Source organism: Triticum aestivum, chromosome 5A (genome assembly GCF_018294505.1).
Source record: "Triticum aestivum cultivar Chinese Spring chromosome 5A, IWGSC CS RefSeq v2.1, whole genome shotgun sequence".
NCBI lineage: Eukaryota > Viridiplantae > Streptophyta > Magnoliopsida > Poales > Poaceae > Triticum > Triticum aestivum.
This window is the reverse complement of record NC_057806.1, coordinates 523,698,109-523,708,729: the sequence shown is the minus strand read 5'-3', so window position 1 is coordinate 523,708,729 and position 10,621 is coordinate 523,698,109. Positions and strand designations below refer to the sequence as shown.

Sequence of the window (10,621 nt, the reverse complement as noted above, 5' to 3'; positions counted from 1 at the left end):
TAAGCAAATGATTCTAAAAACAAAATGAATATTTGTAACGAAAATACGATTATTATTTTAGTCGTCTGATATGTAAATATTGTCATCGTACTACTACTAAATGTTCAGTTACTAATTGTTTGAAATGTAAACATGTATTTTGGTTAGGTACTATGGAAAAATTTATTAGATCTTTAAATACCCGTTAACCAAACAACCCCTTAAAGTCTAAGCAAATGATTCTAAAAACAAACCGAATATTTATAACGAAAATACGGTTATTATTTTAGTCGTAAGATATGTAAATGTTGTCATCGTTACTAAATGTTCAGTTACTAATTATTTGAAATGTAAACATGTATGTTGGTTAGGTACTATGGAAAATTTAGTAGTGTACTATGGGAACGTCTTACGCGACGGTCCATGCGGGGTGGATGTGTCCTTCTGCGAGTCGACTACAGTAGTGGTGAGAGACATGGTCAACGTGGGTTACGCAGCTGTTAGAAGGTGCATCCGAGCGGTGTTTGGCCCAGTGATGCAGGAAAAAAAATGACAATGGAGGCCTTCGTCGTTGACGGAGGAAATGATGGGACAGTTGCCCGTTGGGGTTTGCGGCCTGTCACAGGTGATCGGTCGTGGGGGTCGTACATGAGGTTTGCAAGCAATCCCAATAACTCAATGTATGGTCAGCCGATGGTGTATGTGGAGTTCATTTCAGTCACTGATGTTGCCGGATGCAGTAGCAGGGGTGGTGAGGTCGAGTTGGCCATCACATCAGCCCCTAGCATCGGCCCATCGGAACCGACGGGCGGCCAGCCTGTGTATGACACAGGATATTGGTCGGCGGCCGTTGACATGAGCGAACACGTGGAGGGATTGCCGGAGGCGCTAGATGATGATGATCATTCTTCTGCGTCTTCGGAGTCAAGCGGAGAAGAAGATGTTCCTCCTCAGAGGGCGGTCGCGGCGGCACTGCAACCTGGGTTTTTACAGGATATGAGCATCACCAATGAATTTCACTCTGCTTCTGGCCTAGGAGCGGGAAGCCTGGAGGTTGGGCAAGTTTTCCCAGATAAGAAGTCTGCTTACCAGGCAATGGGTAGCTATGCAATCGGCATCCACCGCCAGCATAGAGTGAAGCAGTCTGATAAAAAAGAGTTGAAGGTCATATGCATCCACACCGCGAAAGGTTGCCGCGGAAGAGTTCTCGCTAGACTGAAGCCTGGGGTATGTCAGTCATGGCATATCACAAAAATAGTGGAGCATACCTGTGAGCAAACTGGGACTCTTTCAGATCACTGCAATGTGACAGCAAAATTTGTGGCACAGACGATGGAAACAATTGTGCAGGGAAGTCTCAACATTAGTGTTAGGGCTCTGCAAAAAGATGCAGAGGATCTAATTGGATTCCCTGTTAGCTACAGCAAGGCTAGGCGTGCGAAGGAAAATATATTCAAGAACTTGTATGGTACCTATGAGGAGGCATATTCTTATGCCCCTAGAATGCTTCATCAAATAGCAAGTGCTAATAGGGGGACTCAAGTTTGGCGGAGAGAACGTCCAAACCCAATGAACCCGGGTGAGCTAATCCTGGACCGCTTATTCTGGGCATTCGCCCAGACTATACAAGCCTTCAGGCACTGTCGCCCGGTATTATCTGTTGATGGTACCTTTCTCACTGGAAAGTACAAGGGCACACTATTGGTGGCGATTGCAGCGGATGCAAATAATCAGCTTCTTCCTATTGCATATGCATTGGTCGAGAGCGAGAACAAAGATAGCTGGTTGTGGTTCCTGAGCTGCGTGAAGATTGGTGTCGTGAAAGAGCGTAAAGGTGTTTGCATCATTTCTGATCGCAACACTGGATTATTAAGCGCTCTTGAAATAATTAAGGCGTCGGAAGAAGAGTGGGGCTGGCCCGATCTAGAGGGAAGGTGGTGCATGAGGCATTTGGCAGCAAACTTTTACTCCAAATTCAAAAACAAGGATTGGTTCAAGTTATTCAAGAGGATGTGCATGCAAAAAACTGAAGCCAAAATGAATGCGATATGGGCAGGTATCAATGGTGAGATCGACCGCGCGGCCTTGCCGCAGAGAGAAGACCGGAGGGGTCGTAGGACGGCCATAAATTTGAGCCAGTGGATCACCGAGAATTGCCCTCATTTGGAGAAGTGGGCGCAGGCTCACGACACCGGGGCTCGGTATGGAATAATGACCAGCAACATGTCAGAGGTGTACAATGGTGTTCTTAAAGGGGTGCGAGCACTGCCTATCACAGCCCTAATTGAAGAAACTTGGAACCGGACCCTGTCATACTTTGCAGACAGGGTCACCGTCGCCAAAGCACAAGTTGAATTGAACAAGCCATGGTCCGAGAAGATGCAAAGACATCTGGATGAGAAAGCAAAGAAGTCCCAAAGTCATGGCTGCAGGAAAGTGGACGCACTTAGGAATAAGTGGGAGGTCAATGTGCGAGCCAAGTACGTTAAGGGTCACCACAGAGGATCAAAAAAGCAAGCTGTCACCCTTGGCTCAACCTCCTGTGAGTGCACTTGTAACAAGCCCAAGCTTGAGGGCTACCCTTGCAGTCATGTGCTCCGGGCGGCTGCTGTTCAAAAAATCAGCGTCGAGCCATACATATCGCCGTACTTCAACATGTACAATCTGTACAACACTTGGAACGGTGAGTTCTGGGCTTGGGGCATTGATATGAACTACAAAATGTTGTGGCCAGATGGGCCGAAATGGGTTCCGAACACCGACTTGATGAGAACCGCAAAGGGACGACGTCAGTCTAGGCGTCATCGCAATGACATGGACCATAGCCAGATGGGAGAACCAAGGCGATGCCGCGTTTGCAGGTGTCCTGGACATTCACGCAAAGACTGCCCGTATCGAGCCAACAACAACGCATGATGTTGATATATATGTACTCGCCATGTCTATTTATATTTCTACTCGTTATGTGTACTTATATTAAATTTAAATTGATTCTCTTTGTATTATTGTACTCCTGATGTTAACTTCAGATAATTAATGTAAATCGTATCTCTTTGTATTTTTTAAGTTAATTTTGATTTGCATTTGTATTTCTGTCTTCCTCGTAATTTATATTTGTATGTTTGTGTGCAGGTTATGGGTGAAGTGCCAGTGCTTTTGCAGGGGCCCCATGACGCCGGCCACCGTTGCCACCTATTTTTGAAACCAAATACTAAGCATGATTATCGGCCTTTCAGACTTCGAACCATAAAGAAAACATGGCCAATACACAATCATTTCCTTGCTCACCTTGACGCTTATGGACTACAAGGTTTTGCTAGGCTCACATCATGCGACGACCAAGTACGTTCGGACCCATCCCTTTTGACATCCCTCGTTGACCGGTGGAGACCTGAAACCCACACCTTTCACTTTCGTTTTGGGGAGCTTGCACCTACACTGAAAGATGTTTCTATGATCACTGCTCTACCAATTAGAGGTGAGCCGGTAGTCTCTCCACGAGTGTCTCCATCTTGGGCATTAGATATAGCAGCCCGTCTTGGGATGGAAATGCCAGAATCACAACGTTCTGGTAACCCTCGGGGCATCCCACTCGTCTGGCTTCATGATAACTTTCTTAATTTATCTAGCTTCGCCAATGAGGAGACGAGAAAAAGACATCTGTTTGCGTATTTGTTGTGGCTCCTCGGGAATCTATTTCCAAATTCACATGGGGACGTTGTTGTCCCTGGTCTCATCTACATTGCAGAGAATATGGTAGATGAACCTTTACCCGAGCAGCCAAAATACAGCTTCGGTTCTGCCATGCTATCTCATACATACAGAGGCTTGTGTGATGCCACGCAAAAAACCTCTTTCGCACAAAAAGCTCCATTACTTTGTGTCGCCTATGAGTTTCTACAGTTGTGGTCCTGGGAATACCTCCCTGTAGGACGACCTCGTATAGTACAACCCATATACCCATACGACTTTGGCGAGGGTGCTAGCGCAACTATGGCCACCAGGTGGACAAAGGCACGGAAACGTTGGTCTCCAGATATTGCGAAAAATTGTTACCCTATGTACCACCAGCAGTTTGAGATACTTGATGAGGCAGAAGTCACATGGAACCCGTGGACTCAGGACCAGCTAAAAATGGTCTTTGATGCTCGACACTTCACACCAGGCATGTTGACCGATAGTGCATTCTGGCTGACTCGCTGCAACTTATTGTTCCTGTGGTGTGTTGAACCTTACAACCCAGAGCGTGTAATGAGACAGTTCGGTCTCTATCAAGAAATTCCACCACCTTTTCCCAGACGTATCGACGAGGAAACACATAAGTAAGATGTGACATCCCTAAATAGTTAGTGTCATTTTTAATTTACTAAACTCACACTTTGTTACATAATTTGCAGGCTAACAAATATGGGCAGGGGTTGGAGTTTATACGATTGGAGGGAAGAGAACAGTGAATGGGTACACAAGTGGAAAATGAAGCGCTAGCAGATATAGTGCGTCAACTTAGGTATATTTTATGTACATTATTTTTTTACGATGATCATACGATGCGTGAAGATGCTTTGCTTTCATCACAACGGTTTATGTAATTATTTAATTTCGCAGACCGTACGATGGAAGTACAGATCAAGCGTACAAGCAGTGGTACTGCATGAACACACGTGCTAGCCTGGCCAGTCAGCCAGCTACTATACCAACACATCTCACACAAGAGGAGCAGGCGCGGAGACATGTTGAGCTGCATGCAGCTTACTATCGTGACCACCTGGTAATCACTTGTAACTTTTTTAGGTCCATCATTTCATAATCATTTGAACTAAATAACATCCAAATATTGTTCAGCTTGAAAATGTCAACGAAGTAGGGCAGATGGCTACGGATAGCATGCCGGCCCAGGGCCCATATCGCAAGACATTCCAGAAACTTTTGCAACAATTCGTGGCAAAGAAGTTCAGATGCGGTAGAGGCGACGACGTTGCCACTGGAGCATACATGCCGGTAGCGAGGTCAGCCAGACCGAGTGCGGCACCGTCGTCCAGACCGAGCGAGGCGCGTACGAGCCATGAGCAATGGGGGGAGGGTCCGAGTACTAGAACGACATTGCCACGACATGACTCATCTCTGCCGCTGCATCGCTCTTCTTCGATGCAGCTTCGTCAGGGGCAGACATCTCAGGACCATGGCACGGGCTTGGATTCGATGCCCGAGCAGTTTCTTTCCCCTAACCCATATGCGTACACAGGATATGATGCATACACCCAAGGTGAGGGATCTCAGCCGTATCTCTCCACGCGAGGGATCCCCATGCCCGAGGAGACTCGTGTACCAGATTTAAACCAGCACCACGTACAATGGCCAGACAGTATAGGAGAGGGATATGCTCAGGTAGTCATGTTTACATTTCAATGCATTTACAATGATATCATATATTATCCTCTAACAGTTTGTTTAAAATGTTTCTATGTGCAGGACACACCTGATGTTAATTGGGGCGATGAGAACACCCAACGCGGCGTCAACACAGGCCTCCGGGGAGCATCACATGATCATGGCGTCAACACAGGCCTCCGGGGAGCATCACATGATCTTGGCGACACGGTTACATCATTAGTTACAGAGTTCTTCGGAGGGGACGTTATTGGCCCATCTTTTATCCCCCCGGAGTCACAACCATACGCCTACAATTACGCTTCAGGTTCGCAACAAGGATTCGTGACTCCACCACCTACGCAGGACTCGCAGACACATGAAGCCGAATTGGAGTACGGCCGCGGTCTTCGTGTGCCCCGGCCACCTAATCGCTTGTCGCCTTCCGGTCGTAAGGAAAGGCCAGGTGGTCGTCGTAAAGTAGGGTGATTCATCTATGCACGTGCGCGACCCATTGTATCTACATATGTGTGTATCAGACTTTTCAATTTGAACATCTATGTATGCTGAAATAAAAATGCACCAGTCAGGAACAATTTTTCCCGCCTATATCTCCCGCCATACTATCCCGCTCCACTCTTTTGCTTATGTTAGGCCGAAATGAATTTTTTTTAAAATTTTGGCTGATGAATACTGTGCAACCATTGCCCGTCTTAGACATTGAAAAAAATATATTTTCAAGCAACGCTTTCCCCTCAATATTTTCCCGCAAACGCTTTCCCTCCATATGTTCCGCCACCCGTTTCCCGCCAACCCCTTCCCGCCATATCTTCCTGCCACCCGTTTCCCGCCATATGTTCCCGCCAACCCTTTCCCTCCATACCGCAGTCGTTCTTTCCCGCCATTTTCTCCTCTTTACCTATAAAACCCCCTTCAGACGGAGGTGGATAAGCATTCGAGTGTAGTGTAGTCGAGATGTCCCATTATCCTTTCGATCGTAGTTTTCACCCTGGGATGAGTAGCACTCTTCTGAGGCTAGCTACCGATTTCAGGATGGACAATAGGATAGTTCCATGGGACGATCTCACCGGTAGTGACACCATAATGAATGAGTTGGCTCACCAATTACGTAGGTCTGGGTGGCCTGAAAGGACCTATGAGGAGGTACGTAAAGAACTTCTTAGGTTGGATGCAAGGTGGAAGAAGGTTGTGGAGCCGAAGAGTGAAACTTTTAGAAGGACTGCAGAAAACCATCCATTTTTATGGACTGAGGAGAGCGAGGACGAAGATGATATCTTCATGCCGCCGCTTCCGGGTTCTGCATCGTCAAAGGGCAAGAGTTCTGCATCGTCCAAGGGCAAGAGTACTGCATCCTCGAAGGGCAAGAGTTCTTCATCGTCCAAGGGTAAGAGTTCTGCATCCTCGAAGGGCAAGAGTTCTGCATCGACGGAGGATGACGATGATGCCTTCATGTAGTTTTTAAGCTGTATTCCAGTTGTACCGTTTAATTCAGATGTACTTGCATTATTAGTTTGTACTCTCTTATTGTAAGGCATTATGTTCTATCTTAATTTCATTTTATAGTTGTTGCACGATGCTCGATAATTAGTGGAGGGAAAGAAAATGCCACTACTTTATTCTAAAACTATATATTTTTTCCATCACGACAAGGTACAACTGAAAATAAGATACAACACGACAAGGTACAACTGAAAATAAGATACATCGTAGAATTTAAATAAAGCTACATTTAACTACTGAAATGAAGCTACATTAAACTGCAGAAATAAAGATACAAATGATTGCGAAATTTAAAATACTACCACAGGAATCTACTGAGTCCAACGTGGATATTTTCCTTTTCCATCGCCAGCTTCTTCTGCTGCCTTGGCCTGACGAGCCCTTTCTTTCTTTCTCTGCCTCTCCGCCTCACGAGCCTCCTTTCGCTGTCGTTCCTGCTCCTCCATGCGACGAGCCTCTTCCCTGTTTTTCTTTCCCATTTCCTCAAAAAACGGTGTTGCTCCGCATAGTATTCTTTTAACTCTCTCTCTTGCTCTGCTTTCTCCTCAGCTTCCGCCTTCTCGCGTCGCTCTTCCGCAAATAAACTATTCCACGCACGGCGACTTCTTTCACGAATCTCAGTCACTGCCCAAGCCGGCTTCTCCGTGTCAATCCAACGATAGTACATGCACAGAGGCGGAGGAGACTACAACAAGAAACAAGAATGTTACTAAAGAATCAATGAAAATACCAACAATATCTATTCGTGATGGTTAAACCATACCGGAGGCTTGTCGTACTCTGAAATAGCTACGTCAGGATCTTCCTCATAATTGGCGCACATGAAAAACTTCATGCCCAACCAATCTGAAAAATCCGTCACCTCCTTCACCTTGCAAAGATCGCCACACCAACACGGCAAGACTGCCACCCCAGGAGGCAAACTTGCAGTCTTCATTTTCCTCGGCCTAATGCTTTGATCCGAACAAGGCAAACTCATATCGACTGAAAAAATGTGTACACACTTTGCGCACTGGCGATTTATAGGATGGCTGGACGAGAGCCTCGGTGTCTTCTTTTATAGGCTCAGACGATTAATGATGGCGAGAAAATAAGCGAGAACAGAGGAAATTAGGCGGGATATTTTAGGATCCCTGTAGTGTCGGCACTACAGAACCAAAAGCAGGCATCAGTGTCCATATCACCGCGCGGAAATCACGCTCTTGGGTGCTGTCACCTCACCTGCAGCAGCAATTTTCAAAGCATGGGAATGAGCGCCATTTGCCACAGTTCTCATGTCGGTCACACTGCAGATCCACACTGCAAGGAATCAGCCCAGTTTGCAACAGCGAGCCCATGAAATTAGCACACCGCATCGGATTCCCGCTCAATCATGAAAATCAGCATCATTAGCAACAAGCAATCACATACACGTGGGAATCAACGCCATTTACTACAGTGCTCATGTCGGCCCGGGAATCAGCGCGCGCATGCAGCAACGGCCGCCTGCGCTAGTGGCGGCCGGGCCCACGCCTCGGCAACCGAGCAGCACCAGCTGTCGGCCAGCACTGTCAGCCAGGTGAGGCCGCCTCAGGCTGTGGCGGCGAGGCCCACTGGCGGGGCCCGCTCGCAGCAGGGCCTGTCGGCCAGGCAGCGACCGCGCCAGGGCTGGCCGCCTCGCCCGGTGGCGGCAGGGCCCACCTGGCCCGCCCCGTTCCGTCGCGCCGCGACGCACTGTGGGCAATCCGTTCGGCTGGGGTGGCCGCCTCCTGCGGTGGCGGCCGGGCCCGCCGCCTCCTGGCGTGGCGGCAGGTGCCACGTGTCGCCTGCCGCGCCTGCCGCCACCGCTGAGGGGGTCCTTTTTGTCAAATTGATCCAGAGATAGTCTTTTTTGTCAATTCATCTCGGTAGGGGGTCCTTTTGGACAAAAAATCCAGTGAGGGTAGCTGACTGTGTGCGTGAGTCTGCGATTCATGTGCGTGGTGGTGCTAGTACTGTGCGTCGCGCTCTGGGCTCCGTCCTAAATCCTATGGCCAACAGGGCGCGATGCCAAGAAGTGATGCGTGTCGCCAACTGGCTAGATATTTTTGTTCCATCATGCTAGTTGTTTGTAGAGACGAAAAGGAAATACATTTCTTCAAAATCTGAACTTATCCGTTGAATAGTCCACATGCATTTCTTTTTTTAGATGCGTCCGCATGCAATTATGTGTCTAGATATAGCAGCATGTATAATGGGAAATACCCCTTGGTTCTTAATTGTATCTACGTCGTATATGGGAAAAAAATAATAATTAGAAAAAAGTGAAAATAGTTCAGAAGTTTTTTTAGAATAAACTTGACTTTCTTTTGCGCTTAGAGGTCACTATTCACACTATTTTGGCTGATTTTTTTTGTTAAAAATAAGTCTAGTGGATGTTTTATTTTTGTGTATTTTTCACAAGTACAATGGAAGGTCAGTTTATTTCAAAAATATTTTCCAAATTTTTGACTTCTAATTTAGTTACAAATTCTTTTTCCATGTGGGGTCTAGATACACCCATAGGCCAAATGTCTGCCGCCCACGTATAACCACATTTACACATTCAAAGCATTTAAAAAAACATAAGCTTTTATTTTTTCAAACATGCTATATAGATATTTCGTTAGATAGACAGTCCATCATATATATTTCAGTAGTGCAACCTCTAAAGAGGCTATTTCGATCAAAGAAATGAAAACTTTGGCAGTCCTATGAACTACTCGCCTATGTCTAAATTTCTTAAGTTGTTCGGCAAGGGGTTAGGTAGGGAGAATCTTATTTCACCTTCAGAGAGCCATCGCCGTCTCGTCTTTTTGAGCATGCGCAAACCCTAACAAAACTAGAAGAAACATGTAAAAAAGAGCCATAACGCTCGCAAGGGTCGAGATCCATCGCGCCACCAAGCCCCTAAGGTTACCGGAGACAAGACGGACCGGCGACAGTTCTGGGGAGAGGGAGAGGAACACTGGTCCCTTTTTTTAGCCAAGGCGGCTGCATAGAGGAAGGACATAAAAGCAGACGTCGCCCTGAATTGTCCTTAGATATGCAAGAAGTGTCACATTAGTTTTATTTTTTGCATGGAGGTGTCGCCTTAGATATTTCCGGCCAGACCGTCCACAACACGTATTACGCAGGGAAAACCCTATTCACCGCTCGTTGCGTTGAACTGTTGACACAACGCACACGCGAAATCCCGCAGTGCTAGCTATGGGCCAGCCCATTATACCAAAGCTAGCCAGCTAGTATTAGGAACCTCCTGGAAGGTTCCTTGAACCTGTTTTTTGTTTCTATTTACCGGTTTTTCTGCTTCTTCTTCGATTTTTTTCATTTTAGTTTTCATTTTTTTCCTTTTTCCGCTTTTCAATTTCATTTTCTTTTTTCCACTTTTCTGTTTCTTTTTCTTCTTTCTTTTCTTTTGTTTGATTTCTGTTTCTTTTTCAAGTTTATTTTATTTTCTAAAGATCATCTTTCGAAAATTGTTCGATTTTTTTTAAAAAATTCTTGTGTTTTAAAATAAAAACCTTCAGAATATCAAAAAATGTCCGTGTTTAAAAAAATTGTTCATAAATTCAAATTTTGACCAGGGATTACTGAAATTGTTCTTGTTTTCCAAATATTGCTCGGAATGTTGTTGACAAAAATTTTCACAAATTTTCAAAAATATTCCCGTTTTCTAATATTGTGTATGAATTTTGAAAATTGTTCATGTTTTCATTTTTTAGGAGATTCCAAAAATGTTCCCATTTTAAAATTT

At 45.8% G+C, this 10,621-nt stretch overlaps 1 protein-coding gene across 5 annotated transcripts; it reads left to right on the top strand.

Moving 5' to 3' along the window:
• The first annotated feature begins 2,372 nt into the window (after nt 1–2,372).
• On the top strand, nt 2,373–5,947 carry LOC123104467 (serine/threonine-protein phosphatase 7 long form homolog). 5 transcript variants are annotated; one of them, XM_044526322.1, is made up of 6 exons: nt 2,376–3,017; nt 3,112–4,301; nt 4,377–4,486; nt 4,585–4,747; nt 4,822–5,242; nt 5,449–5,947. In XM_044526322.1, the coding sequence occupies exons 3-6, from the start codon at nt 4,434–4,436 to the stop codon at nt 5,457–5,459; spliced, it is 648 nt and encodes a 215-aa protein (XP_044382257.1). In that variant the 5' UTR covers nt 2,376–3,017; nt 3,112–4,301; nt 4,377–4,433; the 3' UTR covers nt 5,460–5,947. The 5 variants fall into 5 exon arrangements, 4 of the variants coding, with proteins under 4 accessions (XP_044382255.1, XP_044382257.1, XP_044382256.1 ...); XM_044526321.1 differs by having other exon boundaries at nt 2,384–3,017; nt 4,822–5,364; XM_044526323.1 differs by lacking the exon at nt 4,822–5,242 and having other exon boundaries at nt 2,392–3,017.
• Nucleotides 5,948–10,621: the final 4,674 nt, after the last annotated feature.